This window comes from Zea mays, chromosome 2, assembly GCF_902167145.1.
Source record: "Zea mays cultivar B73 chromosome 2, Zm-B73-REFERENCE-NAM-5.0, whole genome shotgun sequence".
In the NCBI taxonomy this organism is placed as follows: Eukaryota; Viridiplantae; Streptophyta; class Magnoliopsida; order Poales; family Poaceae; genus Zea; species Zea mays.
Window position 1 is genome coordinate 210,625,975 of NC_050097.1, and position 19,815 is coordinate 210,645,789.

Sequence of the window (19,815 nt, forward strand, 5' to 3'; positions counted from 1 at the left end):
TTTTTTCTATCCATTTCTTTATCCACACTACACATTCAGTGTGTGGTAGCTCAATAGGATCAAAATGATCCACATCAGCCCACAGCCGCTTCAAAGCTGCAACATAATCCATTAAGGAGAGGTCCCCCTGCTTCATAGTACTAATTCTGTCCTCAGTCTCAGCTAATAGCATCACATTACCAGCTCCTGAATACATTTTCGACAAGGCCTCCCATATTCCAGCTGCACTTGTGATAGTATCCACGGAGCCTGCTATGGTAGGAGATAAAGAGCTCAACAACCATGCAGCCACCAGAGAGTTTATAGCCTCCCATGTTTTCCAGTCATTGCTCGACTTGTCTTCAGGCTCAATTGATTCTCCGGTGACAAAACCTTCAAGTCTCTTTGCCTTCAGTAATAACATTGCTCTTCTTGACCACGGCAAGTAGTTTCTAATGCCTTCCAATTTAATGTCATTTGGCATTAGCTCAATTTTCTGGACAGGTTCCATATACGATACAATCTCCTTGCCTGAAGATGGAGTCTCATCTTTCTTCGCTGTAAGCAGTTCCACCAGCTTCCCAAGGACTTGTTCAATGCCTTGTTGTTCCCCCATTCTGCTCAATCAGCAGAAGCTCCAGTCACTTTCCTGCAGCTCCTCCGCTGCCTGTTCTTCTCCTCCTTTGCCTTGTGCCCAGACAGCAGCCAAACCTACAGAGCCGCCCCCTTTTTTCTTGCCGCACTCACCGCAGACCTCTCTCCGTTGGCCGCCTGCACGGACTTGGTCGTCTTCAGCGGCGCCGCCGCCGCCTCCTTCGCCTTCTCGGCCGCGGCCTTGGCGTACTCCGCGGTCGTCTCACCGGTGCTCAGCGTCACCTCCGCCTTCTCCTTGGCGTACTCCGCCACCTTGCGCGCGGTGTCGGCCGTCACCTCCGTGGCCTTCTGCGCCACCTGCGCGCCCGTGGAGACCGTCGCGTCCTTGGCCTTCACGACCGCCTGCTGCGTGTACCCGGCCGTCGTCTTCCCCGTTGCCACCGCCGCCTCCTTCGCCTTCTCCGCGCCGGGTTCCTTCGCCTGCTGCTGCGCTCGTCCTCGCCGCCCAGCCGGACGTCGACGTGCTGACCTTGGCCCAGCGTCACCCCTGGCGATGCACGCAGGACGAGCCGGCGCACCCCTCCACGCACTTCTCGACGCACTGGTCCACCCGCTCCGCCGCACGCTGCTGGATCAGCCGGTCCTTCTCCTCGAAGTACACCGACTCGTCGCCACCACAATCGCCTCCGAGAACCTCGGCTCCGATGCCATGTTGAAGCCTGTGGAAGTCTGTAGAATATGGGTTGAGGTCGGTTCAGACTTCCTGAACACACCTCCCCCTCTCTCTTTTATTGGCATTTTATGCATTTGGGTCCTTACAAAATCTTCTAATAACACACACACACACCAACATCACTCTATCTACTCAAGGAGTAGAGTTGAAGAATCAGAGAGTGAAACTCTAACGGTTTTTTAAAACTAATCTAATGCCTGAGCTAACACTACAGTCCCGGAAGAGGGGAAAGAGGGACCGCGAATGACAGCACGAGGGAGGGGCAGCCGAGGACGGCAATGGCGACACAACATGAGTGAGGGGGTTGGGGCAGGGTCACTAGGCCGGGAGGGTGGGGGCGCGAGTGAGGGATGAGGAAGAGGAAGTATTATTCAAACTAGAAAAAGAGGCGCCCTATCGGGCGCTTGACCAGAGACAAATAAACAGAATCACGTGAAACATTATCGCTCTCCACGAACAAGGTTTTAGTTTCCACTTGCAACCGTTTGTGGTGACTATTCCCGTGGACAGCATGTGTGCTTTGCACAAGCAATGAGCTCGACCATTGGATCAAGCACATTACCGGACAAAGTGCAAAACAGCAACATAACCGCCTTAAAGTTTGCAACATATATGCTTCAAAGAACAGGAGGAAGTTGTACAGACATGAACTAAGAACTAACAACCATAATAATTAAGTTTTGTTTACACAATCTCTTCAAACACAACTGGCATGCAGAAGAACAGCCCTATAGTGCATTTAGATGAGTAACATATGACTTTAAATGAAAAGGCGCTGGCATGTGTCTCGAGGACATGCTTGTAAGATACAGCTTCTATTGGCCTAATTGCTACCTGGCCTGCATAGATTGAGATGCCCTATCTAGAATTGATGACTACAGGGAAGGCTAAGAATAACATATAATCATGAAAGTTGGGGTCACATTTTCTAGAGGTACTTTCCGTTGCAGCGGTGCTGATGTGGTGGCAACTGGATTGAAAAAAAAATCGAGTCTGGTCACATGAAGTCGAGAATTAGTAGTTTTAGGGCAGTAAGATCAATTTAAAGAAGCAAATATACTCACCTGCACTTTGTAGTTTGTACAAGATACCAAGAGATACTCACCTTCCTTGCGATGATTTATTCCTGGCAGATTTTATCTTCTCTATAGCCTGCATGAGAAGCACAGATGATAAGTGATTGGAGAACTGAACAATAGCAACCAAAAGAAAAGCACATACCTTTGTCACCCGATCCTTCCATGTAATAAGTCTATATTTTTAATAAATAGTTGGCAATTTTCCTATATACTTAGATTTGTGTCAGGTCTAAATATACAGTAGGTATGTATAGTCCTATGTAACAACATATTTTCACATTTCTCTAGATGGTAGTGTTGTCAAGAACATATCTGAAGCTGGCAACATATGCTTAAAATAAAGTAGCAGATGCCAAATGCTTACTCCTGAAGAGATGGTGATCTAGACTTCCACAGGCATAGGTATAGTGGGTACTAAATCGCCAAAAAGAAACATAGCTAAATATACTAAATATACGAACAAGCATGGTTGTAGCCTGTAGTCCAGTCATAAGCTAAAGATGGTCAGACACAACTCACGAGCAAAACTAATCCTATGCGAGCGTGAAAATGCAGCATGTAAGCAGCAAATCAAAATGACTGAATTCTAGCAAGTAGTGCAGCGAGGATTTTTTCACCATCATAGAGCACGTTGCAGACCTCTTCTTTGATCACATTCAGCGCGGGCAACAAGATGGCAATGTTCTGCGCCATCTTCAATCTAGCACCTTGTTCTCGGCCTTGGGGTCAACAGCACCGGCCTTGGGGTTAGTACACCTTAAAATGGGCACCAATATTTAAGTTATTCACATATAAATTTCATTAAGTTGTGCACACTACACCAAGTTGTGAATGCAGTCACATGGAAATTACTATAAAATATTCACAGAAGCAAGGCATTCACAAATTAACAAAGTAATGAGGAGCCGCATGCCTTATAGTGGACACAAATACTGAAGTTATTCACATATAAATTTCATTAAGTTGCGTACATTACACCAAGTTATGAATGTGGTCACATGAAAATTACTATACAATATCGTTGCCTGAAGCTATGCTGAAATGGGGATTAAGGAGCATTATTTCGAGGTAAGATTGTGAGAATGCATAATTTAATTGCCTGAAGCAGCCATTATAATTACATATTTTACACTGGTCTGTGACATCATAGATGGCTTATTCGTATCAATATCTAAACACTTGTCTGAAAACCACAAGAAAGAACTTGAAACACTAAACAGGCAATATCCATCTGAACCTTCGAAGGTAAACATTCTTGCCTATTTTGTAATTTTACTATTAAGCTCTCTGGTTATGAAGCCACCACTAATAATGTCTGGCAGTATTTAGACAAAACTTCGAAGCTCACTTATGAAGATGGAATTCAAATGCTGAAGGTACAAACTTGCAGTTGCATCTGTCCCCTGCGCAGTCTAGGTTCGCTCTATATAGCTTATGTAAATAGATCATCACGAAATAAATTTAGTAGCTACACTCGTATCCTAAATATGAGTTCTTAGCCATTGCACACCCAAAGCAAATACAGGTCCATCAGCATATCCAATGCAACTATTTTATGTCCACTCTCTTGTGTTTGCCCTATTTAAATGCACCATCTTGTTCCACTATTTTATATTTTGATGACAAATTTCGTTGTTATATTTATAGGTATGACACAGATTTTTTTCATCCCATATTAATATTATTTGGCCTAGACTATCTAGCTTGTGGAAGTCACTCCAGGATGACCAAAAGGACGCCTGGATCACGAACCAAAGAATATCACCCAGCAAGCAGACGAATATGATATAGAAGTAGTCCTCGATAGCAAAACAAACCTGTATCCACGGAGGCCTTCTCGACAGTCAGTTCACGGACGACATCGATATCAACAACTCTATTACAACGGTGTCTGGTGGTAGGGAAGAGCAATGAGGGCCACAACAAAAAAGAGGGAGCTAGCGATATCTCGGATCCAGGTCTACAAAATACGAACAAGAGACAGAGAGGATGAGGAATCAGCTAATAAAGGGGAGGAAGACACTTACCCCTGACCTTGTACAGAGGAGGCTAGTGCCAACGTCAATGATGCTTGAGCTGAGCAGATATAATTCAAATAAGATAGACCATTGCAAGTTATCAAATTGCTATATTCAGTGCAATGTAAGCGTTTGTTGGTGATTTGTGCAGAGTTTTACCAGTGCCGACGAACAATGACCACTATTCACAGTTGTCCCCTCTTGGTTTTGCATCCTCATCAAGACTGATGTCTGAGAGCAAGACTTTCTGATTTCCATGATCCTTCTCAACCAAACCAACATTGTCATTCTAGGAACCCACTAACAGCTACTTTGATTGCACAAAAATAAGTATGCAGACCTGATTCTATTTAATGCCTACACTCTATATGTAGAACCAAACATCTCAATTCCATAGTATCTGTTCTACAAAGGCAAAAAATATAGGAAAATGCAAACATGAAAACATAATGAGTTTGAACAAAAAAACGTATTAGCTGCAATCCGATTGAGTAAAATGAAAACAGAAACATGATTTTGTAACACAAAAAATAGGACATAAATTTAAAAAGGGAACAGTTGAAAGCACCATTTCTGATATTGCAAGTGTACTTGATCACCGGAAAAGAAATAGGGCCAACATGCCAAATACTTCTTTATGGTGGATTAAATAAAGGCCACATATGCTTCTTGGTTGTTAGAATCACATAGAGATGCATCAACAGAAACAGGTAGGTAGTAGCACGAGATGCGGACTACGCTAGAGATGCACGAGCAAAATCACGAGCAATCCCTCGCACACCCCATATTATTCCAGTGGTTACTTAAACCTATGGTAAATGGAAATTGCCTTATCTGCTGATCCAGTTGCAAAGAGTTGATCCCGTGGAACAGACTTCAAAGTGGTTATCTGTGTAATGGAAGTTACAATGTTACAACTTGCAGGAAACTACAACAAAATTCAAAATCACATGAGGAAATACCTTCTTTGAGTGACCAGTAAGCGTGCACAAGATTTGACCAGATGACTGATCAAAGATTACTGCATTTGTATCGATACCCCCAGTTGCAACAACATCCTGTGAATCCACAAGGTAGCTGGATAAATAGAATGAAATTCCAGATCAACTCAATTACATTGAAGTTAAAAAAAACAAGGTTCCCATTAAAGCTACAGGTACATAAATAATCTTGATGAACTGATGACAACTATAAACTTGTGAATATAATTTGGTATAACTCAATATTTTCTGAGAAGGCTCTTGCATCAAGAACAAACACTGGTTTTCCTGTTCAGACATATACATCATCCAGGCATATTACACTTGAAACACTTGGCATAAAGTAATGGGACACAAATCATCCTTAACCGCTTAAAGCTAAATATGCCAGCTAAAACAAGGATTTTGTAGCATTTAAACAGCCATGTGTGGGATGCTAATTTCCATAATTAAAATGCATCACTGCCAGTTATAAGCGATTAATTTTTGTGCCATTACAGCAAATGGATATACAATATCCAAACAACACATAGTAACAAACTAACCTTTGAAGGATGAACATCCATGGACAAAATGCCTGGTTTGTTTGTCTTATGAAGAGGATGGCTGGAGATTTGAGTGTATCTCTCGAGAGAGATGCATCAATAGAAACAGGCAGGTAGCAGCACGAGATGCGGATTACGCTAGAGATGCAGGAGCAAAACCACGAGCAATCCCTCGCACACCCCACTGTCGGATCTGTGCATTATATGAATATCTGGTTGCATTATTTGAACATATGTGAAACTTGCAAGTTGCAAACGCAGAACATACCACCATTTCACATACTAAAGGGGAAAGTTGCAATGACAGTAAGAGGAGGAGGAAGAGGGAGATGGAGAGGACTTGCCTAGCTAAAGTGGAAGATTCGTGCGGCAAACGCGAGTAGGACGGCGGGGAAGAGGGGGGTGAGCCTGGTGGCGAGCAAAACCTCCTGGATATTGTCGAGGAGGCGGCTGAGCGGGGCACAGGGGACCATGTGGAGGAGCGCGAGGTCTGACTTCCTGCAGAGCAAGGAGAAGGTCATGTTGGGGTAGTGTTGTGGGCGAGGTGGCGGCCAGACATCTCCTTGCCAGCGACGTTGGCGGAAGAGGCGGAGGTAGATTCGAGGAGGGCAGTGGCGGCGAAGTCCATGCGGATGCAGCATCTCTGTTCCTCTGCACGAACAGCGGTGGCGCCCTAGTAAGAAAGAGGTGGGCCGAGGCGACGAGTCGGAGGCGGTGGAGGGGCTCGTGTCCGTCGTTGTGGCGGAAGTTGTTGAGAGGCTCGTCGCGGCGGTGAAGCGAGTCAAGGGCTTCGAAGCAGGCGGAGCAGGAGGAGGCGGCGGCAGCAAGCTAGGGTTTGTGCTCGGGGGATGGCGACGGGGCACCAACCGAACCTGATTGGGGTTCGGGCGAGGACCGCGGGTTGAATCGCGAAAAGACGAAGGGCCTTTCTGCAAAACAACGACCGCAAAACGCGGGGAGAGCTCGAAATGGCTTCAGGTTTTAAGGAACCAGATAATATTGACTATTGATTTTGAGTGAGTAAGATAAAAGAAGTGTTATTTAGTTATCTGAACCGTTGTTTTGAGGGTGTTATGTGTAGATACAATTTGTTTGGTAGATTTAGGGGAGATTATGTGTGTGGGGGTAATTTAGTTGTGTGAGTTTAGCAAAGTTTAAAACAATGAGTTATATAGAGGTATAGAAAAGACACACTAATACCGTTTATATGGTCACCCAAAACATCGTTTTACACGATAGACTGTCCTATTCGTAGAATAAGATTTAAATATAGGAATGAGAATGAATAATCTGCTAGAAATAGTCTAAAGCTTGTGTTAACTATTTTTTCTTTAAGCCAAAGAGCTGTTTGTCCGTCTTTTTTCCTTGACAATTAGAGCATCGAATATGTGGAGGTAGGTCCCATCGCAAAAAAGATTTGCCAGCTCATAATCCCATAGCAGAGTACATTATAGGTTGTTTTATGGTCCCCAGCTCTCTGTGATGAACGAGCAAATGATCGATGAATCAAAACACATTGCCCTACTAGCCTTTCTGACGGAACTAAGTACTGCCACGATGCTTTTCTCCCCTAATTATGCCTTCCAAATGGTCCAGCATAGCGATTATTCGAATGAGCATGTATCTATCTCAATTAATGTGTGTTGGAGTAGTTTAATATACAAATCTTACATAAAGTCACTAGATTGATATATATACACATAAACATTCTCCATTTTTATGGATTTGAGTATTCTCCATTTTATATAATGCAGGGGGTGTAGGTGAAGCTTATGGCTACTTGAAATTTCAGCCGCTCGAGTAGTCGCACGTGACAAATTTGACAGCAACTTAAGTGCTGTTCCCATAGTATCAACTGAGGTCAAATATGTTAATGAAGGGACACACAGGACACCCTGCCCCAAATATTCTGCGAACGAATGCAAAAAAAAAAAAAAACAAAATCCCCAAAATTATAACTATATACTACTGTAAGTCAATACCGTTGAACATATTTAGGGCCTGTTTGGTTCAGTTTTTTTCTGACCAGCTTTTCTGAAAATCTGGCTGTGGGGAGAATCTGGCTGTGGAGAGAATATAAGTATCATTACGATTACGTGTGAAGGAAGACAAAATTGTTCATAGGGCTCAGGATCTAGAAAGTGACGGATTCCTACTATTACAACGACTAAATCGATTATGTGTTTATGTTGATTTTTAATGGTTTTTGCTCCAACGAATTTTATAGAAGCTGGCTGAAAAGCTGAGCGTTTAGCAGTCCACAACAGCTTTTGGTGGCCAGAAGCTGCCAAACAGTGCCTTAATCTTGGCTACCACAACCGTGCTTTCAGGTTCTGACTCCACGTAATGGCGTGCGCCGCACAGGAGAAGCAGTATTTAGGTTCGTGTAAAATATGTTTTATATTGTAGCATACTGCTGTAGATTGAAGTTTAAAATGGAAAATAAAATATGAGATATGACATGATAGCCGCTGAATACAGCTTAGCCTTAGCTTTAGTATATGATGCACTCATGATTAAAAAAAATGAGAATCTAAAAAAAGACAGTTTCTGAATTGCTGGCGTTGTTTAGTGGCACGCACGCTTCTGTCCATCATTTGCCAACCCACAGCTTGCCCGTAGTATTCTAGCTTTTATTTCCATGTACCACCCTTAGTTAGCACTATTTTCATATAAAACCACCATTTTTAAGAGTAGAGAAGAAAACACTGGACCGCCTTCACCCTGCTTTTCGTCTTCCTTTCACCCCGCTTGCGCTCTCTCTCCCTCTCCCCACCTCTCTCCTGCGCCAACTGGGCGACCGCCGCCGCCGGCTGCCGGGCCGCCGCACGCCTCCAGGTGCCCAGGTCTTCGTAGGTCCCTTAGCTCGGCCTTCGTCAGGGTTCGGGGTCCTTCGCTGGCGACGATCACCCATCAGGTATCCCTTCTCTACCCTCCCCTTCGTCTTGTGCGAAACTGAGCACCCGAACCCTAACTTAGCTAGTTGGCTAGCTGTATTCGGATCTGATCTGACTACAACTGTATATTTGTCTATTAACTTCATTTGTTTTTCAAAAATCATTGGGTGTACTGTGTACATACATGTGGACGGCTGGACGCCCATGTCCTTTACTGGGCCCGTCCCTGCTTGATGGCGTAGAGCTGCTCGCCCAGTTAGCTTGTCCTGAAGTCGATTGGGAGCAATATTTACTTATCTGCAATGCTTACAGCACTACTTTAGCTTTTCAGAGTTCATCTGGATTTCGAGCTGACGGGATAGGAGCCATGGGAATGGATGGATGTGTTGGACTATAGCAGATTAGTCCTGCGGTCACTTGGACCAGCGCTGCACGCGATCTAGCAGATTAGCCCTTTGGTCACTACTCACTCGAGACCGGCATTGCACACGAGCCTTGTGCCACTCATGGATTTACGTTGCTGTGCATTTCCTGATATGGGAACACATATCCTGTATCTTATTTGGATTCTGTGTTCTCTGTTATAACTTGTCAGGAACATATTATTCCATAGTATGTCTATTCTGTTGCTTAACCTCGTTACTGAAACAGGGCCATTGCGGTCGCATGTTATTGCACATTGACACACGTTCCTTGATTGATAAATGTGTTTTTCTTTTCTCAAACGACACAGGAGAGCTGTTTGTTATTTCATTAATAAGAGAAAGAGAATAAGGAGAGGCCAGTGACCAACTCCCGTGGCTGTCTAGTTACAGACACACCACTTACGATAGAGCTTTAACGACCTCATGAGTAGTTCATGGAGAGCTAACGCACAAAAAATAAACTACTCTCATTTTCCACTGCATCTAACACTACTGAAATACAAGACCTGGCACCCTCAAACACACAAGCATTGCTATGTTTACCTATCCCCCAAGCCACAAGGATGATGAAGGGTATTCTGCCCTTTCTTTCTGTCCTTTGGAACACTTCTGGTCACGCCATGCCACCACTTGTAGAAACGAGTGGCAGCAGGTTGAAGATTAGGGGCATCCAAACTCAAATTTCGGAGGATGAACACATTGCCAAACCTGTTTTATTAGACATCGGAAAGGGGACAAGCAGTGGGATGTGGCAGCCCTCTTTTAGCTAAATGACCTGAAGTCCATAACCTATTCTTGATTGCCATCCAAATAAAGAACTTGCAGCAGAGCGGAGCCCCATGATTTCCAGACACGTTTCCATCGTGTAAATTTGATGGCACTGAGGAAATAGGCATTGTAAGCACACTTATTAGTATAGGACCCTGGCTGAGTTAGGCGCCGTATGTGTTGGTCTAATACATTTTTCTGCAGAGTCAAGTTATAGCAGATCTTATAGCAGAAGATATTCTGCGAGAACTTGTACAGTCTGTGCTCTTTTTTTGTTTGTTGGTTACAGTTACGGATATGATGAATGGTGTGCCTATTTTGTTACTTTCATATCAGTAACATCATTTGAAGCTAATCTGGATGCTTAGAGAGATTTTTTTATGTAATGATAGTACCACACAACAGCAAAACTGGCTATTTTAGTTTTCTCAGGATGGGGAATTATCTGTTTGTTTATTTGCGTACTATCCATGCGCTTCTGATTCACAACATCCTTTTAGGTCTCCTTTGAAAGAAGAATTAGGCAGCACATCTTTACGAATCGAGGATGTCAGTTTCTATGAAGGACCTGGACCCAGCTTTCCGTGGCTCTGGACAAAAGGAGTATCCTTTTCAGGCTTTCGTTTATTTTGTTACACAATTACATTATGACTGTTTTTTAGCGTTTGTCACCTTCATGCTGGTCGAATCTCTAACCTCTCTCCTAGTTATTGGTTAGTGATTTTGGGCGATGACATGAGGTATCATACAAGAAAATTAAACAATCGTTTTTGGATTAGCACGGGATAACCATTTTTATATCCCACACGGGAGCGGTAGAGGAAAAACAATCATGTACCTGTTTGACGGTTTTATCAATTACTAATTTGTAATACATAATGAACTCTCGTGGGATATGCCCTCTCAGTGTGTTCTATATATATAACACAGTAGAAATTGGTACTCATTTCCTGGAAAAGGTGTCTGCATTTTTGGATAACTAAATAGTAAATAGCAATATTAATAAGCTAATTTAAATATTGAGCAATTACATCGAAGGATGATATTATAATAACTAAAGCTTGTCAAAATTGAGTTCATCGAGTATTTATGGTCTTATGGAGCACGCACTTGATCTCAAATTTATTGTTGAAAATTACTCTACAACTCCACTATGCTTTTGGTCTAGGTCCATGAATGGCTATTGTTATCCTTAATACCTTGCAGCGGCTTGGAAATATGGCGTATTGAGAATTTCAAGCCGATCCCTGCCCCTGCATCTTCGTATGGAAAGTTCTTCATGGGTGATTCTTACATTATCTTGAAGGTATCAAGCGGCATGATATCTTCCTGTCATCAATTGTATTTTGCACTTGACCTTATTTCCATTGGCGGAGGAGTTGAATGCAGCAAGTATATTATACTGTTACTGTAAAACTTCACTAAAGTTGAAGATTTTTCTTAGTAGATATGGTAGATACATATTGAAGAAGGATTAGTTTAGTAAGCTGAAGTTCATGAAAATGGTTTTATTGAGGTTATGAGCTATGCATAGTTAAATATTCTTATAAAATGATTCATTCGATCAGTAAAATTCCATGTTATTCTAAAGTCTGTAATCCTACTTTGTTTTTGGGTAGTGTGTCACATGATTTGTAGACCTTAATCAACATTTTAGTCTCCTTTCATTCCATACATATGGTATCATTATTTTTATTTGATTTGGTATGCTTGGGGATTCAATTGGATTTTGCTCACGGGCATGTAACTTCTTCCGCATCTTTTCCCTTCTTACAGACAACAGCCTTGAAAAATGGTTCTCTTCGCCATGATATCCATTACTGGATTGGTAAAGATACTAGTCAGGTAAATTTCTCATGTCATTTGGTGATACTGTTTTGGAAAGGTAATTGACTCCAATTTTGTCCATGGTAGGACGAAGCTGGAACTGCTGCGATTTTAACAGTAGAGCTTGATGCTGCTCTTGGCGGGCGTGCTGTTCAGTACCGAGAAATACAAGGCAATGAAACAGAAAAATTCCTGTCCTATTTTAGACCATGCATCATGCCACAGCCAGGAGGAGTGGCATCTGGATTCAACCATGTTGAGGTCAATGAGCAGGATTACAAGACCCACTTATATGTCTGCCATGGGAAGCATGTTGTTCATGTTAACGAGGCAAGTTATCTGCGTGACTGTCTTTTTTATTCAAGTATGGGTATTCATGTCGTATAATAAGACTTGCCATTTTACAACCAGGTTCCCTTTGCTCGATCATCCCTTAATCATGATGACATATTTATTTTGGATACGAAGTCCAAAATTTTCCAGTTCAGTGGCTCAAACTCATCCATTCAAGAGCGAGCAAAAGCTCTTGAAGTTGTGCAGTACATCAAAGATACATTTCATGAGGGCAAGTGTGAAATTGCATCTGTTGGTGAGCATCTATTCACCTTGTGTGGTACTGGAAATTAAAAATCTATAGATATGACTGTTTTCACTTTTCTTAGAGGATGGTAGAATGATGGCTGATGCGGAAGCTGGTGAATTCTGGGGTTTTTTTGGCGGCTTTGCCCCTCTTCCTAGGAGGGCACCTGCAGAAGGCAATGAGAAACATGATGAAACTGCTTTCAAATTGCTATGGTAATCAACTGAGTTTTTATTCTGTATACGGAAGCTCCTTTTGTTTGGTTGCCAACTAAATCAGTTTCTACCTGAAATCAATTAGTAATCTATGAAATGTTTACTTTTCAGTTTTGACCAAGGAAAGCTGGAGCCTGTCGACTGCCAATCTTTAGCACATGAATTACTTGAGACAAACAAGTGTTACTTCTTAGACTGTGGTGCTGAATTGTATGTTTGGATGGGTAGAATTACATCCCTGATGGAGAGAAAGGGTGCTAGTGAAGCTGCTGAGGTAACATTTGTTCAGCTAGTTACTTATGCTATTTCATTGTATTCTTAGTGCTACACTATTGAAAATGCTGATGAGTCTTGCTGAGACTTGCTGATGGACTCATTGATTTTGTAACATGGCGTAGGCTGTCTCCTTCAGTTTTTACCTTTAAGGCTGTCTTTTGGATCTATATTCCTCTATCTTTTAGAGGCTTAGTTACTTGTTCAGGCTAATTAGAAATATTTAGAGATATTGCATATTTTCAGAATGACTTCTTTTTGTTGACTATGTTGTTGTGATGTTTATTATTTATTTGTTTAATACTTTAATTGCCTATGTAGAAATTGCTCTCTGATTCAAACCGAACAAGAACACATATAATCAAAGTGATTGAAGGGTTTGAGACTGTTACGTTCAAGTCAAAATTTAAGGAGTGGCCACAGACACCTGAGTTGAAGTTGTCATCGGAGGATGGAAGAGGCAAAGTTGCAGGTTGCTATTTACAAATTTTCTAGGTTCAGTTTTCCGCCTTTAAAATTTATGAAATGCTTTACACCCTTCACAATTTGATCAATTGTGTTCTTTGTGAAGCTCTTCTCAAACGCCAGGGCTTAAATGTTAAGGGTTTGATGAAAGCTGCTCCTACACAAGAAGAACCTCAATCCTATATTGATTCCACTGGCAATCTGCAGGTATTTCTTCACTTTTTATATTACCTTCATAGTTTGTATCTCTTCATTTTTTTTGGCTCCCCCCCCCTTCTCAATGTCAGTCTGCAAACATCTCATCTTAGTTGCCTTCCAAGATTCTGTTTTGGACAACCATTGCTGCAAATAGTGGTTTCAGAAAGAGGATAAGGGCCTCTAGCTGAGTTGGTACTCACTCCTTAGGTCTTGAGTTTGACTCCCCGTGGAAGTGAATTTCAGGCTGAGGTTAAAAAATCCCCTCGTTTGTCCCATGCTAAAGTACAAGTCTAAGGTCTGGCTCTGGTTATGGTCGTTATCACATGTGCACGGTACTGCTGTGTATGGGTGAGGCACGGTTTTCGGGGGTTTCTTGACCTACGTGTCCAGGGGTTGTCTTACCCCCAAGTCGAGTTTTTTTAGAAAGAGGATATGTGCTGGCATGGGTGTACAAACCCATGGAAGCTAACTAGCTAGAAATTCATTTTGAGAAAGGAAGTTGGAGTGTGCTTTGAAGTTGTGCGCAAGGTTAAATGTTTAGTTCATTTTTATGATCCATGTGATTCATTTGATTTTTTAGCTTCCATATGCAAGCAAATTAACAGTGTTCTGACTTACTTTTTCCATGTATTTGATAGGTTTGGCGTGTAAATGATAAAGACAAGGTTCAACTCTCACCCTCTGACCAATCCAAATTTTACACCGGCGATTGCTACATATTTCAGTATACTTATCCTGGAGATGATAAGGAGGAATGTCTTATTGGAACCTGGTTTGGGAAAAAGAGTATTGAGGTAAAAGTGTTATCCAGAAATTCAGTTTTGTTGTGATTTTTTTGTGTTTCCGGTTGATGCTTGTACCAATCTCTGACTTTCTAGACCGTAGTTGCCTAATTTTAGTTGTCATCTTTGAAGTTTGTGAATAAGATCTGAAAGATTTGAAGTACCAGATAACACCGATTTCATGTTCTTGGTGTGTGAACTAAAACCAAAAGGTTACCTATGCTGTTTGTGCATATTAATGAGATTCTGGATAACCTTATGCTTGTTGATTATGTAGTCTTCAGTTATCTTGTTAAATCAACTTGAACAATAAAGGCTTTTTTTTTTCCAATTCTTATCCAGGAGGATAGGGTAATAGCAGTTTCACTTGCAAGTAAGATGGTTGAATCTGCTAAGTTTCAGGCTGTCCAGGTAACTTACTGATTTTATTTAATTGGAATTGTTAAACTGGATATAGACCCTTTTGTCTTCTCTAATTTATGCTTGCTTTCTAATCAGGCGCGCTTTTATGAGGGGAAAGAACCGATCCAGTTCTTTGTGATATTTCAAAGCTTCCAAGTGTTTAAGGTGTACATGCATTTAGTGGGCTTCAATTTTATTGGTGTTACTAGTTAACACAGCAGTTTTACCATCCGAAATTGTAATTGTAGGGTGGTCTTAGTTCTGGATACAAGAGATTTATCGCTGAAAATGGCATCGATGATGAAAGTTATTCTGAAGATGGGCTTGCACTCTTTCGTATTCAAGGTTCAGGACCAGAAAACATGCAGGCGATTCAAGTTGAACCTGTAAGTTTTTTCCCTTGAATATGCAGGAGACTTATCATCATTATATTATGAAGAAACAATGAGTAAGAACCCTTATAACATACACCAAGACAATCTCAGTAAAAAATTATAGAGGTCGTCCTTGATTGAAAATTAGAACTACCTCGACCTATATAAAGGGGATAAAAACCTTAATCCCCTCATGTGGAAGGCATTTTTATTACCGGAGTCCGGAGGTTTGTCTGACTGCAGATTAATATTATATTATTGTACTATCTTCCTTACCAGTCATATTGTCTCCTGTATCTATTGTTAGGTGGCCTCATCATTGAATTCATCATATTGTTACATTCTACATAATGGAAACACTGTGTTCACTTGGGCTGGAAATCTGACCACTGCATTGGACCAAGAGTTAATGGAAAGGCAGCTTGATGTTATTAAGGTGTGGAACTATCGTCCCTAGTTAATGGAAAGGCATCTTGTTGCAGAGATGTAACTATTCAAACTTTCTAGATTTTTTCTGTAAATTTAGTCATAATCTCATTTGATGGTTTACCTGGATTCTGCACAAATGTGCGCTGTAAAATCTGAGCCTGATAGGAGGATAAAATGGTATCTAGCATGCCTTTAGGGGTTACTTGGATTGTAGTGGCCCTGCCATTACTAGCTTGGCTTCTGATGGTTATGGAAATTGGTCCAGCCTCCAGCTGGAAATATCTTTGATATCGCAAATCACAAGCCTGTTTCTGCAAAAACCATCGCAAACATCACTATTCCAAATTATATATTTTTTTAGTTTTGTCATAAGTAAAAGTTATCTAACTTTGACCAAGTTATAGAAAAAAACATATGTTATCTACAATACCGAATAAATGCACTATAAAGACATATTTTGAAACCAATTTGATGTTGTAGAAGTTCGTTTATATTTCTATAAACTTGGTCAAAGTTAGAGAGTCTGACTTAGGACAAATCTAAAGTAAAGTGTAATTTGGAATGGAGGGAGTGCTAATTTACGTGGCTTATTTACCTTAGTTAAATTATGGAAATGTGTAGTTTTGAAGTGGCTGTTTTTATATGGGACATGGACTATTTCTATAAAGAGGACTTTGGCGTCAGTCAGTTAAATCCAGACCTTCTGGATCAACGGGAGCTACTAGCTGTTGCTTTCCTGGCACTTTTCTTGTATTCGTCAGGAATATTCAGCTCGACATAGGCTGAACTTCCACTGTTCATACTTTCAAGTAATTATAAGAAGATTTTTGTAGTATTTGTTATGGTTTGCTATGCCTTTAATTGATCTAAGTTTTTATTCTCATTTTCCCTTTATACCATGTACAGCCAAACACACAGTCTAGGTCACAAAAGGAAGGGTCAGAAACGGACCAGTTTTGGAGTTTACTGGGGGGCAAATCTGAGTACTCAGGCCAAAAAATGGTGCGAGAACTCGAAAGTGACCCCCATCTTTTCTCATGCATCCTGTCGAAAGGTAATTAAGAATGTAGATTTTGTAGTTTTGGGAAAGTTATCCACATTAACAGTTCAAATACATACTGATCTCGTACTGCTGTTCTCCCTATTAATGTTCCTAATCTGTCGGGTCCATGAAGGCAATTTGAAGGTAAGCACCGTAGACCTATAATTTAGTATCTTATGTTGTATGCTACCTGTTTTTACATTTAAAATCTGTATTCGAAATCTATTGAGCAGGTCAAAGAAATACACCACTTTACTCAAGATGATCTAATGACAGAAGATGTTTTCATTCTGGACTGTCACACGAGCATATTTGTTTGGGTTGGTCAGCAGGTGGATGTTAAAGGCAGGTTACAAGCTCTGGATGCTGGGGAGGTAATGATTTATTTTTCTACTTAGCTGCTTTATAATCCATTTTTGGTCTTCTTGTCTCATTACTTCATGTTTTCGCCAGAAATTTATTGTGCTTGATTTTCTTATGGAAAACCTTGCCCGTGAAACACCAGTTTTCACCGTTATGGAGGGGAATGAGCCTCCCTTTTTCACTAGATTCTTCACCTGGGACTCCGCAAAATCACTGGTAAGTAGATTAGTCATATGTTTAGCCACTGAAATTGTTTATTCTTGAACATCTGAAGAGTTTGAAGTCCACACAGTAGAGAACAACATGATCAATACTTTGATATAGTATTGGACTCTACATTCTCTCCCTTTTGTTTTCAGATGCATGGCAATTCATACCAGAGGAAGCTCGCCATTGTAAAAGGTGGAGGTGCTCCAGCATTGGATGTAAGATGTCAGAAACCTAATGATTTCCTGAATCATGATAGTTGTCCTTGCCAATATATCTATTGACTCCATTTCTTGCAAATATTTTTCAACAGTGCAACAAAATTTCTCCTTTCTTTGTGTGATTTCCAGCAGTTTTACATGTTCTTTGACTCACACACTTGTGTTTCTTTCTCTGTATATGTAAATTTTTTACTTTAGTTGCTTCTCATATTAACCAAACAGGCAAACACCAAGCCTTTTTTTTTAAGGATTGCTTGTCATTCTTCAGTCATGTTCTGCGGTGCAACATATGTTTGTACACTGCTACCCTTTTGTATATTTGCATATGTCCCTTTCCCTGTAGTTATATGACTGACCGTATTTACATAAATGATAGAACTCATGCTGGACATATTATTGCTGAACATATTTACATGAATGATAGAACTCGTGTTGGTCCTCATGCGTTTTCAGAAACCGAAACGACGAACAACCGTCTATTCAGGAAGGAGTACTACACAAGATAAATCCCAACGCTCCAGAAGCATGTCCTTCAGCCCTGAACGTGTGCGTGTTAGGGGAAGATCTCCAGCATTCACTGCATTGGCTGCTAATTTTGAAAGTTCAAGCAACAGAAATCTTTCCACTCCTCCACCTGTAGTTAAGAAACTTTACCCGAAATCTGTTACACCTGATCCGTCGAATACTGCTTCTAAGTCACCTGCAATTGCTGCTCTGGCTGGTTCTTTGGATCACCCTTCTCAAACTCCTGCTCTAGAATTCATGAAAGGTATGTGCTGATGGAAATTTTTGCAAATAGAAATATAAAAATTATTGTAGCTTACTTTTTCTCTGTAAAAAATCCCGTGCAATGCAAATTAGGTGGCTCCGAGTCAGAGAAGCCAAAACAGGAGGGAGATGGTAAAGAAGGTGTTGATACTGTGGCCACAAGAGTTGAATCTCTGACTATAAATGAAGATGTAAAAGAAAACGAGCCAGAAGATGACGAGGGCCTTCCGATTTACCTGTATGAACGTCTGAAGACCACAGCTGCTGATCCTGTTACTGAAATTGATGTCACGAGGCGAGAGGTGATTTACTGATCTCACAATACTTATCTTCAATTTGGTGTGCAGACCTACTTATCTTTAACTTGGTGTGCAGACCTACTTATCTTCAACTGAGTTCAAAGAGAAGTTTGGGATGACAAAGGAAGCATTTAGCAAGCTTCCGAAGTGGAAGCAGAACAGGCTAAAAATTGCTCTTCAACTTTTTTAGCCTGATCATCAACACTTCCAATGTAATCACCATCTGCAATGCCACATCAATTTTCACATTGTCCTGGATCGGTCTCCTTTTTCCTAGTTTGGATTTGTTTTGCTAGCTAAGTAGCTCTCTTATTCTTCCAGTTCATAGGTGTGCTATTCCCTTTTTCCTTTTTTTGTCAAGTGCTCTTCATTGATTCAAGGTCACACAGGTTTGATTCTGAGGCTTGATTTTTTTGTGTATCAACTCTGCCTGCTGTGTTCTTTTTTTGTTTTTGAGATGAGTTGCGGTTTGAGGGAGCGATAAGTATGTACAGCAGAGTGCCGGCACTGTAACATCACAATACCGTTATCTTTGATCAATATAATTATTTTTTGTGTGTAACTTAATATTGTTTTTCCAGAGGATTTAAGGGAAATAGTAGATATGCATTAGATGTCAATCACTTATTTATTTTATGCACTTGTTTATAACAACTTAAGTTTTCCGAGTGATTTCATCAACCCTTGTTTTATTAAATTCAACTCGGTTCATTTTCCTTTTGCGAAGGATGTAAATCATGTCTTCTTATCAGTGTTTTTGTTTTTTCTTTGACAAAGATGTCCGGTTAATAATTATGACATTATGTATTATTTCAACTCGGGAGTTCTCCACGATGCACTTGAGCTGAACTAAGCAGACAAATGACACCCTGACTCTCATGCGCCCGTGAGTTTTCATGCTCATGGCAATAGTTACTTTTTTCTTGCCACTGACGAGCTCACCGAAAGGGCAATTTAGGGTAGAGCGGCAAATGAGCCAGAATAGAACGGGATAACTTTAGAATTTCTCATACATGTTTTGTTAAAAAAGACGGAAAATGAGGAGACCAGCTGATGAAAACTGATGGAATGCAAATTGCTAGTAAGTGAACATTGGACTTTTTTTTACACCGTTAAAATGAGCAAAGTTGCCCCGCAAATAGCGCGGCTAGAACAATAGTTTTGCCCTTCCTGCCTAACTACCGTGTGGTCGCGAGTTGCTAGGACAAATCATAGCTCATGCATTCTATCCCTAAGAGCATCTTCAAGAGTTCCATAGAAAACGACTTCTCAAAATCAGTTTTAAGGGTCACCAAAATAATTAGTAGGTATAAATTTTAATCCTTTCTCCAACATATCCCTTAAAACCTTAA

At 41.0% G+C, this 19,815-nt stretch overlaps 1 protein-coding gene and 1 long non-coding RNA gene across 6 annotated transcripts; one reads left to right on the plus strand and one right to left on the minus strand.

The window, feature by feature from the left end:
- Positions 1-1,932: 1,932 nt before the first annotated feature.
- Positions 1,933-6,896, minus strand: LOC103647729 (uncharacterized). 4 transcript variants are annotated; one of them, XR_004856424.1, is made up of 8 exons: positions 5,929-6,895; positions 5,366-5,461; positions 4,563-5,292; positions 4,413-4,461; positions 4,203-4,276; positions 3,025-3,141; positions 2,371-2,458; positions 1,933-2,276 (listed from the first exon to the last, which is right to left on the minus strand). It is a non-coding gene; the product is annotated as an uncharacterized lncRNA (long non-coding RNA). The 4 variants fall into 4 exon arrangements; XR_563005.4 differs by having other exon boundaries at positions 2,371-3,141; positions 5,929-6,896; XR_563006.4 differs by having other exon boundaries at positions 1,933-2,458; positions 5,929-6,893.
- A 1,563-nt stretch (positions 6,897-8,459) lies between these two features.
- On the plus strand, positions 8,460-19,030 carry LOC100383299 (Villin-4). Of its 2 annotated transcripts, none has more exons than XM_008670180.4 (23): positions 8,460-8,845; positions 10,519-10,621; positions 11,225-11,324; positions 11,795-11,863; positions 11,933-12,175; positions 12,257-12,434; positions 12,508-12,640; positions 12,752-12,914; positions 13,235-13,385; positions 13,485-13,585; positions 14,215-14,370; positions 14,701-14,769; positions 14,857-14,925; positions 15,009-15,146; positions 15,442-15,570; positions 16,470-16,617; positions 16,739-16,749; positions 16,839-16,979; positions 17,059-17,184; positions 17,328-17,393; positions 17,850-18,165; positions 18,258-18,466; positions 18,512-19,030. In XM_008670180.4, exons 2-23 carry the CDS (start codon positions 10,566-10,568, stop codon positions 18,557-18,559), a joined length of 2,820 nt encoding a protein of 939 aa, XP_008668402.1. In that variant the 5' UTR covers positions 8,460-8,845; positions 10,519-10,565; the 3' UTR covers positions 18,560-19,030. The 2 variants fall into 2 exon arrangements, with proteins under 2 accessions (XP_008668402.1, NP_001348919.1); NM_001361990.1 differs by having other exon boundaries at positions 8,650-8,845; positions 18,540-19,025.
- The last annotated feature ends 785 nt before the right edge of the window (positions 19,031-19,815 follow it).

Coding starts and splice junctions, on each gene's coding strand:
- LOC100383299 (NM_001361990.1), top strand. CDS start 10,566: ATGTCAGTTTCTATGAAGGACCTGGACCCAGCTTTCCGTGGCTCTGGA. Junction 12,176..12,256: donor ATGTTGTTCATGTTAACGAG/GCAAGTTATCTG, acceptor TTTTACAACCAG/GTTCCCTTTGCTCGATCATC. Junction 17,185..17,327: donor GGGACTCCGCAAAATCACTG/GTAAGTAGATTA, acceptor TTTTGTTTTCAG/ATGCATGGCAATTCATACCA.